At 33.6% G+C, this 13,343-nt stretch overlaps 1 protein-coding gene across 1 annotated transcript; it reads left to right on the top strand.

Moving 5' to 3' along the window:
- The first annotated feature begins 10,750 nt into the window (after positions 1–10,750).
- LOC107895664 (transcription factor MYB61) lies at positions 10,751–12,749 on the top strand. The gene is made up of 3 exons (XM_016820911.2): positions 10,751–11,144; positions 11,226–11,355; positions 11,462–12,749. Exons 1-3 carry the CDS (start codon positions 11,012–11,014, stop codon positions 12,423–12,425), a joined length of 1,227 nt encoding a protein of 408 aa, XP_016676400.2. The 5' UTR covers positions 10,751–11,011; the 3' UTR covers positions 12,426–12,749.
- Positions 12,750–13,343: the final 594 nt, after the last annotated feature.

The following is a 13,343-nucleotide window of genomic DNA, read 5'->3' on the forward strand; positions in this document are numbered from 1 at the left end:
CTAGGATGGTCGGGACAGGGTTGATTCCTTGTTTTAACCTTTCGAAGAAATCAACTACTGCAACTTCGAGATGTCCGAGAACTTTTGGGAAAATGACCAAATCGTAAATGGCCAAAGCGAATAGATTTACCCTTTTCAGCATGTTGGGATGGTTCAGAGCCAAATCTCGTAGGGAGGACCATGGAATGCAAATGGTTTCATTCTTCTTCTTTATCTGTTTTTCGGCCCATGCATCAGTCATGTCTGTCAGTCTCACTAACTTTTTCTTGAAGGTCATCGGCTTAGGCTCCTTCACATATATTTTGCCGAATTGTACATTGTCGATGCGGAGTAGAGCAGCATACTCTTCTATGGTTGGAGTCATGTCTTCTTGATTGAAGGTGAAACACTGATAAGCTGGGTCCCAGAACCGAACCATGGCTTGAATCAACTGTTCGTCTACACGGATGGTGATCAGGTGAGCTATATCTCCAAACCTCTGAGTGAAAATGTCTCTAGTGTCTGAATCCCACTGATTCCAAATTCGAACCAAATCCTCAAAGTTATTTTGGCGAACATTTACAGTTATATGTTCGGGCAAATTAGCGACACACCCTTCCACTAGACTATCCCCCTTTTCTCTCTGAATTTTTAGAGACCAGTCCCGAACCACGGCATTCTTCTCGGTTATTTGTGTAATTGACTCTTCCATCAGAAACCCGTTTTTTTGGCAACCAACTTTTAATCAACACCTTCCTAATATGATGCCTATGATGCATGATGAAAATAAAAGTAAAAACAAACAAACTTGGTTAGTAAACACAACAAATATAATTTGAAAAACAAATTAAACTACCCAATCCAATTATTTTGCATAAACAGTGTAAATGAAAGGCAAAAGGCATTTTCCCCGTGTACTTATTTTGATGACTATAAGCGGACAGAGGTTCGGCATGGCTCTAATTGGATAGCTCGTATAGTTCACTATATGCGGTTTTGGTTCTAGGTGGGTACTCGAATCGTCTGCACTGTCATCTACTAAGATTAGTACAGAGCCTCGGTCATGGCCCATCATAGGCTTACGAGATCAATTCGAGGGATTACATTTACTTATGCCTATGCGGAGGGACAAGTTAACTCACGAAAGCATAAGTCATATGTAACCCGAAAGTATTCACTAGCCTGTGCGGAGGAACGAGTTAACTCACGAAGGCGTAGCGTTTACTTTCTCTTAACAGGGACGGAGCCCAGTATAGAGGTCATGTTATGCAAAAAATGCAAGTGCACGGTGTGTGGGGAGAAACTTGTAAACCTTTACGTTTTATTTAGAAAAACTAAACCAAAAATAAAACCGCAAAAATTTAAAGCTGAAAAACAACCTGATAAAACAAGTTAGAATATATACAACACGATGCAAATGCATGATTTTTTTTGAAAACAAAAAATTTAAGGATCACGACTAAATGTTAATTTGAACAAGAAACTTTGAAAATTTTGACAACGCGAGTTTAATTCGACTCGACTCTCAAAAAGGGTCCCCAGCGGAGTCGCCAGCTGTAGCGACCTAAAAATTGTAGCACGGGCGCTAGTCGAAGTAATTATTGAAAATTTGAAAACTGAATCTCGATTTTATTTGAAAAAGGAGTCGCACCGATCTTTTTTTTTTTAGGTGTGATCGGACACCTAATAAATTCTCTTTTTAGAAGAAAATTTTATTTTTAAATTTTCTAAAAAAGAGGTAATTTTAGGTCTACGTAAGAATCCAGAGAAAATTCGAGTTCGGGAGTCGGTTACGCGCGAGGAAGGTATTAGCACCCTCGCGACGCCCAAAATTGGTATCTTGTTAAACGCATGTTATCTTAATTTTCAAAAATACGAGTTCAATTTAATATTTAATCGTGATTCGATTGAAATACGAGAATTTCTTGTTTTGAAAACACGAGAATTTTAAGACATAATATTTTTTTTAAAACCAAAATTTATGAAACACGAGATTTTTTTTTTGAAAACACGAAAATTTTCAAAACACCGAAATTTTTGAAAACAAGAGGATTTTTGAAATACGAAAAATTTTGAAAACACGAAAATTTTTGAAACACGGAAATTTTGAAAACGAAAATTTTTGAAACACAAAAATTTTTAGAAGACACTAAAAATTTTGGAAAATGGATTTTTTTTTGAAAACACTGGATTTTTACACAAAATTTTTGATTTTTTATTAAACACGTATCGTATTTAACACGAATCGGTGATATTCACTCAACATAGCAATGAAATCAACGAATTAGTGTCAAATCGATTCATTGTCTTATTTTAAAAAACACGAATATATTTTTTTTGAAACACGAGAAAAATTTTTGAAGGCACCAAAAAATTTTGAAAAATAGAATTTTTTTTTGTAAATATGAGACTTTTTTTAATATTTTTTATTTTAAAAAGGGCGTATCGATTTTAACGCGAGCTATCGATATCCATCCAACATAGCGATGAATTCGGTGACTCGATGCTAAACCGATTCGTTGCCTTATTTATTAAAATTATTTAAAATAAAGTAAAATTAAAATTTAATTAAATTGTAAATATAAATACAAAAATATAAAAATATATAAAATGCATAAAATGCTAATAATATTAAAATGAAATAACATAAAAATACGAGCATTAAATTAAAAGAGAAATAAATAAAATTACCGAAAAATCTAAAACACGAGCTTCGCCGAACGGGTTGCTAAAATTGAACCCCCTTTTTCTTCCTTTTTTCTTTTTTTCTTTTTTCTTTTTTTTCTTTTTTCCTTTTTCTTCTTTTCTTCCTTTTTTTTCTGCTGGGCTGCCTTGTTGGGCTGGCCTGCGCGGGCCTGCTGGCTGGTGGCCTGTTGGCTGTTTGTTGGGCTGCTGGAATTGGGCCTATTGTTGGCCTGCCCTCTTTTTTTTTTGCTACTTCTTTCCCCTTTTTTTGCTTTGTTTTTCTTTTTTTTTGTTGGGCTACTTTGGGCTTGGCTAATGGGCTTGCTGGGTCGGGTTGGGTTGCCAGATCGGGTCGGGTTATACCCGGTTCGGGTCGGTTTGACCCGACTGTTAAATTTTTTTTCTTTTTTTTTTCTTCTTTCTTCTTCTCTCTTTCTTTCTTCTTCTTCTTCTTCCTTCTTCTTCTTCTTCAAAACCGAGCCCCCCACACCGTCGCTTCTTTCACGCCGCCGTTCGAGCTGCCACCGTCGACTCCACCGGACCTTTCTCTTTCCTTTCTTTTCTCTCCCCTTTTTTCTTATTTTTGAAGCTTTTTTCTCTTTGAAACCTTTTTTTTTTGGAGATTCATGGGGTTCTTCATTTTTGGAGTTTAAACTCCTTTTTATAGTTGGTTTTGCTTCTTTTTTGCAGGTAGCAAGTGGGGAAGGAGCAGCCACCCATGTTTGTGGCCTGAAAATCTGGGAAGTGGGTGCCCCAAATCACGTAACCTGTCTGAAGGACCAAATCACAAATGCAGCAAAACTTCTGGGGCTAAATATAATTTTTAGAAAATTTAGGATTAAAATGAAATTTAATGAAAGTTTAGGGGTCTAAGTGAAATTTAAAGAAAGTTTAAGGGTCAAAATGAAATTTAGGAAAAGTTTAGGGGTCAAAATGCAATTTTTATTTTTTAAATTTTTTTTTGAAATTTTAAACATTAAACACAAATTCTAGTCGAACAAAAATTTAGTGCTTACAATGGGTCATAAAGTATAAGTCAATTCAAAGTCAAATTAAATGGGTTAATGCTATTAATTTTTTATAATAAAATTGAGTTAGATAGAATTTAAATTAATTGGAGGAAATTTTTAGATATTCTAAGGAAAAAGAAAAGGAAAGGCTCTAGTCTAGAGGGTGATATGTGAATAACAACAAAGGGGATGTGATATAGTAGGGAAAAGGAAACATAATTGGAAGCCAAGCCAGTCGTGTGGACAGCGATGCATGCAGCTAATAATGTTAAACGTATGGATTGGCGGTGGTGGTGGTCGTTTTCAAACAACAGTCCCTGAATTTATTATACGTGGCTAATACTTGAGGAAAGCCTGAATTTTGAGTGTCAGCCATCAACGGTCAGCTCTATACTTAATCGTATCCCCGGAAGGTCCCAATTGAAGATTCAAACTCTTGTTACTACTTGCGCCGTACTTGCCTCTCTATCTATTGCTTCATTTTGGTTCTATATTTTATTTTTGCTCAAAACCCTCAATCATTGACATCCCTTTCAACCTATGGATCGTTTATAGTAATAAAATATGTGTTTTTTTTATGGAAAGTAATAAAATATTAAGCCAAGGATAAAAGAGTTCTTAAATGAACACTCAATGTGCCAAAAAAGTTGAATTCATTAATGCATAAGGTGTTATTAATGAATTTCAAAGTACCAAGTAAAATCATTACAATAAAACCAATATTCCTTAGTGTGTAGTAACGAAATGAGTACCGGCGGGTTAATAAACAAAGATTTGCCGACAATCCTAATGTTAAACGTTTCCACAACATTAGTGAGAAATGAAAATAATAAATCCCTAAAACAAGATATAGCCTTCTTTGGAAACAATGGATGTAATCATTATAATATTCAGAATTTTGATTTAAAAATTAAATTTAATTGATAGTAAATATTCAAATTTGGTCGAAACTAGGATACCTATTTGTTGCGAGTGAATGGCTAGAATTAAAAGAAAAGGGATTAAATTGAAAATGGCTAAAGAGTAGAGACCAAGAGTAAAATTAGGCCTTTTAAGTTGTGATCTTCATTTGTGATGATAATCAATCATTATTTCACATCTCAATGCACAATCCGCGTCATGTCAAAGTCTAGTGATTGAGAGAGGAAGGGGGAAGGGGTCGGGTCGGGTCCCAATGATGTACGCCCGGATATTGAGGCCTACATAAATATATATAATATACATATCCACATCTTTATTGAAGTTTGTGTAAATGAAATGGGTCCCAAAAGAGGAAAGAAAAGAAAGGGGGGGGGGTAGCCCCTAAGACTAAGAGGAGGGGCTGCCATTTCCGTACATTCTGTTTTCCAATTTGGAAATGAATGGTTTTTAGATGCCTTTTTGAGTTTCATAGTATTCTTGAATTATCCCAGCTTACCTTTTTTTGTGATACCTTTGGGCGTGTAGTTGATGAGAAGAATGCGACACATTCAATTAGTGATTAGGGACCTCCCTTTGGTGTCTCAAATCCTATATTTAGGGCTTTTCTTTTAATTGTAATCATCAAATCAATTATCTTGGAAACTTTAAGTATAGGGTCGGTTCCTTTATTTAATTTCCATATTTGATAAACTTATTCTAAGGCAAATGAACAAAACAACTCTCTTCAAAATTAAAAGTTATTTCAATAAATATTTAATTTGATTTGACTTTAAATTCAATTGAATATGAAATGATAGTGGCCATTGGAAGTTTTCTTTTCTTGATTTCCATTTTGGGATTCTTTTTGAACCTTAAATGGGAAGAATAATTAAATATATGCCCCTATAGGTTGGGTTTAATTGGACAATCGTCACATATTCTAGACCCTACTCAAGGCCAAAAACCTTGTCTATTTCACAATAATTTTTTGTTTTTCCCATTTTCCACTACCAAGTAATGGATATATTTGGAGGTATTAATTATTCATAATTTCTTTAAATTTTTAAAATAAAAAATATTGTAGAATTTAAATTTATGTCAATTCAACTGAAACAAAAATATAAAGTTTAAGAAGTGATCCGATTATTAGCATATTCATACAATTAGCAAAGTAGACAATGGCCAGACCCTTGCTTTCATCCCAATCTAAATGTCATTCTTGATTTTACTCCTCCTACGCCACCGTCTAATATTGGGTCTCAACTCATAACCTTAAATATTAATATAAAATTATTTTTAATTTTTATTTATTTTTAAATAATAAATTAGATTTTTGAAGTTAGAAAATTTGGATCCAAGCTTGAATCAAATATTCGATTATTATTATTTGGACGAGACCCAACCACTTCTCGACCATGATTTAAAAAAAAAAATTATAGATGATGTACATGCAGTCAAATTAAAGCATGCAAGATGTTTGTTTTCATCAATCCAAAACTGAAGAAACAAAATCCTTAGTTTGGAAAAGGATGGAACTCGGAAACTCAAGTCAACGATTTTGTGTAAAAACCAAATAAATTTACAACGTTTTAAATATATATCTATCACGTTATACTAAGAGTTAAAAAAATTTATAAATATTTTAAGAAAAAAATAAAAAATAAATCACTTCTTTACCACTTTAAAATTACCCTGAACAATCATCCTCATATTCTTATTTCGACTTTTGACCACTACCAATCTTCATCGCATTACTTTTCCTTATAAACCTTCCTTATTGTATGTGTATCAATACATATAATAGTTGACTATAGGAAACAGCTCATGTGCGTGCATATGATAAGCTCACGATTCAATGATGAGGCATGGACATACAATAATTGTAAGTATTATTTTTTTTAAAAAAAATGGATTTAATTAAATTATAAAATGATTTTGGTGTATATGCGAATTGGGACATTGCTAATGTCAAGAAGTGTTAGAATGTAGACAAATTTGGTGTAATACGAAAATTGGAAAATTCAAAGAATAAGAAGATGCTCAAGGGTTGATATATATGACACACATACATAAAATAAAGGAATCTTTCCATAGAAATAAATAAGAAATTACCATAATTGTCAGAAGAGACATAGTCTTTGTGTAATTTAAGAATTTTTTTTGTTTAATAATTACGTTCATTGTGGAATATTGATAGAGATTGAATTCTGTTATCTCCAAAAGAAACAAACAAACAAAAAAAAAGTTGAATTAGGCTGTCAATTATATCATTAATTTATTTCACAATCCTTTTTCGTTAAATTAGTATATGTTATACTGTACAGAGTGTACAATTATTTTATTACCATCATCAATATCCCCTTCAATTGTAAGTCAGTCTGCAAAAAATGTGCGGATAACAAACCACTCTAATTAATATAAAGTAAAAGTGTCCAACATTTATTACAACTCTCATCAACTACCTAGCATTTTTTAAATATAAACTTGACACATTCATCACCCTAATACTTTTAATTCCAATCATTTCTTATAAACATCCAATTTTTTTTGGATTACAATAACAAAATAAAGTTCAGACAACAAATACAATTACTGCGACTCGAATTCAAGTCACACTTGAGACGATAAATATTATTAATAATCAGGCCATCACATGGGGTTCTTATAAACATCGAATTTAATAAATGATTCAATTCGAATTTCAATATGAATAAGAACCAAAATAAATTTGAGAGAAAATTCAAATATAAATTATACTCAAACCTAAATACTCTTCAAATTTGATATTACACGTAAAGTATATCATACAATATGTAGAAATTAGGGCTAAGCAAAAAAACTGATCAAACCAAAAACAGACCAAAAAACTCAACTAAATTCAACCGATATCCCAAATAAAAACCTCTACAAGTAGAGAAATATTCATTATAACTCCAATCAATTACTTGATGGAAAACAATCTCAACTTTGCTAAAAACCACAAATATCTTCGTTTAAAAGGAAAAAAAAACACTATATACTATTTTATGATCTTAAAACTTTGGTCTTTTAAAACATTAAAAATGGGTTTCAATGATATTTTTCGTGATTGGAAAAATGGAAGAGAAAAAAAAAGAATAGTTTGATTTTGTCGGTGGAGGAGTACGTATGACTATGAACATTACTTATGGCTATAAACTGCTGGCTACCGGTCCCGCACTTCTCCGATTATCTCTATGAGAGCTTCCTTTGCTTTTAGATTTATTCCCAGTCAAAAGAAATTAGGTGAAATGCTTAACTAAAGTCAATTCCATGAGCTAAAATTTAACAATATAGGTATTTATAGATTTATGTACACCTACTAAACTTTAAATTTAACACTATAATCATATTTTAAATTATTATAAAAAGGATGTAAAATATTCCAAACTTTTTTAATTTTTAATTTACTTATTATATGTCATAAATATTTATGCTTCAACGATATGTAATAAAGTGGCCAATGAATAAAACTCGAGATTAGTGTCAACTGAATTTAATAATAAATTTTCTACTACTCAACCAATGGTTGAATTGACTATTGGATGGAATTAAGCATCAAACATAATGGAAAAAGAAAATTGAATGCCTGGTTAAAAGGTTCATTCACTAAACATTAGGGTAATACATATATGTATATTGTAAGGTTTAAAAAAAAAAAGTGAGGATGGAATGATGATATTGGAGGAGAGTGTCCCTTGCATAATTTTGAGACATTTGGGACCCAGAAAGATGGCGTCGTGATCTGTTAATTTGTATAGCGTATAATAGCAGATGCAGATGCAGATGCAGATGCAGTGTAGTGGTGTGTGTGTAAATGGGTCCATTCCTCTCTGGACAAATTTTGCATGCACACAAAATCCACTGATTCTCACCCCATCTCAGACCATCATCCTCTTCACAACCTTTCAATGTCTTTATCAGCCATTCATCCCAAGCTTCAGTTTCCTTTCAAACGATGGGTCCAACCCCAAGTTCCCATGAACTTCTTCACCTGTCTTCAAAAGAAAAATGAAGGATTTGGCATTATTGCTACATGAATTAATTTTAACGCTATGTTTCCGCAGACGCGTCCTTTGAATTGTGTAAATTTAGTATATCTGGATTATATTTAGAATTGAAAATAATGTCTTCCAATATTAATTTTTTATCTACAAAATTCAAGAAAAATAAATATGGGAATAAAAGCTGAATATGGATGAATATATTTAATTCTATTTTTAAAAAATAATTGTCAAATTCGATTATTTATAAATGGGTCCAATGTATAATTGATGTTAAGGTACTGTATTGCCTCCTGTGATCAATACTTTGTAATCTTTTTTTATCAAGATTCCCCCAATGGGTTTCATATTTCAAAGCGGGCCATGGCCAGGACAGCTAATGATTTGGAATAAAAATTTGATGAATTCCTTGTTATCTTTCAAGTCATAAGCTTGATTTAATTAAAAACTAAAGGGAGGTTTATGAAAATTTTAGTTTAATCTATCTGTTCATGATTTTGATAATCTCTTAGAAAAAACAATTGAATTTCGCTTTTGTCGTAAATGGCTAAAGGATTAGGAAGGTTTAAATCTGGATTAATTCACTAAATTAAAATTTCTACATATAAAATGGTCCACACTAATGATATTTTACTCTTCCTATGAATTAAAATATTGAGCTTCTGGGAATTATGCGGTCTGTCATGCATTCATGCTGTAAACTTCTAATCATTAAGGATAAATATAAAATTAACCTCCAAACCCAATCATTTTTTGTACTTAAATTTTTATGTTCATATTGATAATTAAATAAGTTTTCTTGCAGAAATTGACTTCATATAGTTTAATACCCTAATCAAATTTATGTATATTTAAATCTAACGTGGTGATTATATTTGAAGAAGCTTTTGTATATTTTGTGTGCAAGACGTAGGGGTAGGTTTAATGAAAGGAACATTCCATAGAAACTGAGTTTAAGGCTGCATTAATTAGAAAAATTATGATAAACGTGAAAAAGTTGTCCTATGATTTATCTGCTAAATGCTTTGAATCTTGAAAAGTCCAACCTTACGGTTGGATTTTGATTCATGAGTAGTTTGACATTGACAGTTTCTTTGGTCCCAGAAGTTTTTGTAGTGTGTGTACCTTCTGCATTCAAATGTAGCACCACTATTAGGCTACATATATATATGTGAAGTATGAAGTGAGAAACTAGGACAACATAGCAATATATAGCAAAATCTGTCAAAAAAAAAATAGTGATTGGAGAAAGGGTGATGCAGTAAGGTCAGAAACATGTACAAAAGTGGTGGGGGTGGCCTGGAAATAGTGGTTTATTTTATTTTATTTACCAATGTCAGTAAAAAGAGTTGAATTGTAGTTATGAATTGGTAACAAAATTTGGGTGTTGCCTTTTCTTTTGGTCTAATATAGTTGCAGTTTTTGTTACTGGGAATGTGTTAGCAGATAAAATACAAACGTATGTATAAAATATAGATGAAAGACGGCATGCTTTTTTTCATCAGTTTCTGAAATTGGGTCATTTCCGTGCCAAAGAAAACCATTAATGAGAGAGGATGAAAAAGGGAAACAAATGAGAACAAGTCTCAAATATCACAATTCGGAAAGAAGGTATTTGTGGAGTAAGTTTATAACACTTGGTGGGATTCATCAGTTTCAGGAAAGCCATTGTTAATTCTCAGAAAATGAACAAAATAATTTATTTCTTTCCACGGAATGATGAAGCCTTTTCAATGCCATTATGATTCCAAAAGAAAAGAAAGCTAGTACAGTAAAAGAAAGGAGCTGATACCAGTATCAACTATCAACAATGTTTTTACTTTTGGGGGCCGGGGTTAAAACAGAATTTACTGTGATTAGTCTCCATTGACTTAAACTTTTACCATGTGGACTAGGGTTGAAGTTAAAAGCATGGGGTTATAAGTTCATGATTATAATCAGAATTTTCTGTTTTCATCTCAGGAAAAATGCCCCCACCATCCCTTCACAAGACATTAATTCTCAGAGACACATGCAACCTTAAGTCTATTAACTTATGGTTGTTTTAGTTGAGATGAAATTCAAAGTTAAAAGCTGTTTTTTTTTTTTTAAAAAAAAGGGGAAATTGAGTTACCTAGCCCTGGATCAACCAAGGTGGGGTTGTGAGAAAGTATAATACCATATTGAGTACGACTTTTCCTTGGGGAGAGCTTCCTCTTTATATTAAATTCAACTCCTTTCACAGCTGCTACTTCATTTTCGAGCCCTTCTTTTATATCAAAATCCTCTCTGTCTGTTACATTTTCTTTTTTCTTACCAAAGCATTCCAAAAACAACTGTTCATAGCTACCATTTTCACCTAGGATTCACCAAAGTTTTCTGTTTTGGGAAAGGTCTTTTGCTCTCCCTCCTTTACAATTAGTGTCTGGTCTCAAAATGGGGAGGCACTCCTGCTGTTACAAGCAGAAGCTAAGGAAAGGTCTTTGGTCCCCTGAAGAAGATGAGAAGCTGTTGAGGCATATTACAAAGTACGGCCATGGTTGCTGGAGCTCTGTCCCTAAACAAGCTGGTAAATTCAACTTCTTTTTCTTTTTTCATGTTTGTGTTCTTCCTTAAATCATACATTCATGAATTGGCGCTTCCATGGCAGGCCTGCAGAGATGTGGAAAGAGCTGCAGATTAAGGTGGATTAATTACTTAAGGCCTGATTTAAAGAGAGGCACATTCTCACAAGAAGAAGAGAATCTCATAGTCGAACTTCATGCAGTTTTGGGGAATCGGTATTTTCTTTCTTTCTCTCATTTGAATTAATTTTCTGTTGATTTTTTTTACAGAAATCAGTAAAACATTCTTTGCTTTATATGTTGGTTGGAATTGGATCCTCAGGTGGTCCCAAATAGCAGCGCAATTGCCAGGAAGAACCGACAATGAAATTAAAAATCTATGGAACTCTTGCTTGAAGAAGAAGCTTAGGCAGAGAGGCATTGACCCTGTCACTCACAAGCCACTCTCTGAGGTTGAAAATGGAGAAGACAAAAACAAGAGTCAACACACAAACAGCCTGGACATGCTTTCCGGGGCATCTAGTGAATTGAAGCTCAACACCGACAACCTTAAACCTGGAACAACTTTATATGAACAAAGACCAACGTCATCAATTACTGCACCAGCACCAGGTTATCAGTTGGAAATGGAAGGCTGTTCCAGCTCCAACAATCTGATGACATCAACAACCCGCAAAGACTTGTTCCTTGATAGATTCGCAAGCACAGCCACCACTACCAACAGCCAGCCTTGTGATTTCATGCCTCATTTTCCGGTTCAGCAATTGAGCTACGCATCAACCAACCCAAGGCTCTCACCCTGGTTCTCCCAGTCTGAGTTTTCTTCAATTTCCATGTCTACACTTCTCCCACCATTGACAACCTCACCATTCCTTTCCTCTCCTATAGGATTCAACCCTTCTGTCACACTTCCCTCTCACACTCCTTCAATGCCTTCCTTTACTGTTAACAACAGTTACACTTGGGGAATGGCAGATTGCAGCACATCAGAGAAAGAAGAAGCTCCAATCCATCTAATGGAAACCCAACCCGACGAAATGAAATGGCCGGAGTATCTCAATAACCCATTATTAATGGCGGCTGCTTTGCAAAATCAAGCACCACAATCCAGCTTATACAATATCGAGATAAAATCGGAAACACATTGCTCAACGAATACTAAGAGTTTATCAAACAGTATGTGGCCTCAAAATCAACAGCCGCAGCAGCAACAAGAAGGTTTACAAAATTCCGATATGTGCGCTAAGGATATCCAGAGACTTACGACAGCTTATGGACATATTTAGCTCTGCCTTTTTTTCATATCAGGTGTGTACCATAGTTTTTCTTTTTCCTTCATATCTAGTGTATATAAGAACGATACACAAAATTCGTCACCTCTGGTTTGGACTAGTTGTGAGCCAAAAAAAAAAAAACAATCATATGGTAAGCTTTTTCGTCCATTCTTTTTGTGTGGGTGTGAGGTAGAACTGCAGAATAAGGCTTGTTTTAGTGTCTTTTTACTCTTCATTGCCTGGTTGCATATGGCCATATTTGTGTATTAGAATGTTGCGATTCTATATGTGAACGATTGTTTATAAAAGAACAAAAGTACATTTCTTATTCATCCATCCGTAAGTCTCACTTTCAGCTTTGTATACTACTTAGTGCCATGCATCTGGTTTGTTTAGATAATAATTGAAAATTACATGAAACTTCTATCATCATCACCTTTGTTTTTCAGTTCCCAACACACTCTAAATTGGTTGCCTATCACTGTCGAGAGGACACAAAGAAATCGTAATCGCTTTTATAACAGCTTTATCAACTATATATATATATATTCTTTCCTGTTGGCTTCCCCTTTAAATTTAGGTGAGTTGGGAGCTGCTGCCTTTGGCTTAAACAATCTTAATACCTTCAAATCACATTTTCATTTGCTTGAATTTCAAGTGTTATTAAAACCCTTCCCCACACCACTTCACTTCTCATTTTGGTTTGCCCCACGACGGTGATATAAATGTATAGGTAAGAAAATAAAAATTGGGGAGTTCATCAATTTCAATGTAGTACATAGGAAAGTGACTGTGAATCTAATAAGGGCCATGTTAGTGGTGGTGCTATCTTGTAGCTCCTTTGCGACATTAAACATTATCTTAAGGAACACTTTATATAGCAAGAACAAATAAATAAAATAAAAATGTTCAAACCTTTGATATTTGACT

Source organism: Gossypium hirsutum, chromosome A08 (genome assembly GCF_007990345.1).
Source record: "Gossypium hirsutum isolate 1008001.06 chromosome A08, Gossypium_hirsutum_v2.1, whole genome shotgun sequence".
In the NCBI taxonomy this organism is placed as follows: domain Eukaryota; kingdom Viridiplantae; phylum Streptophyta; class Magnoliopsida; order Malvales; family Malvaceae; genus Gossypium; species Gossypium hirsutum.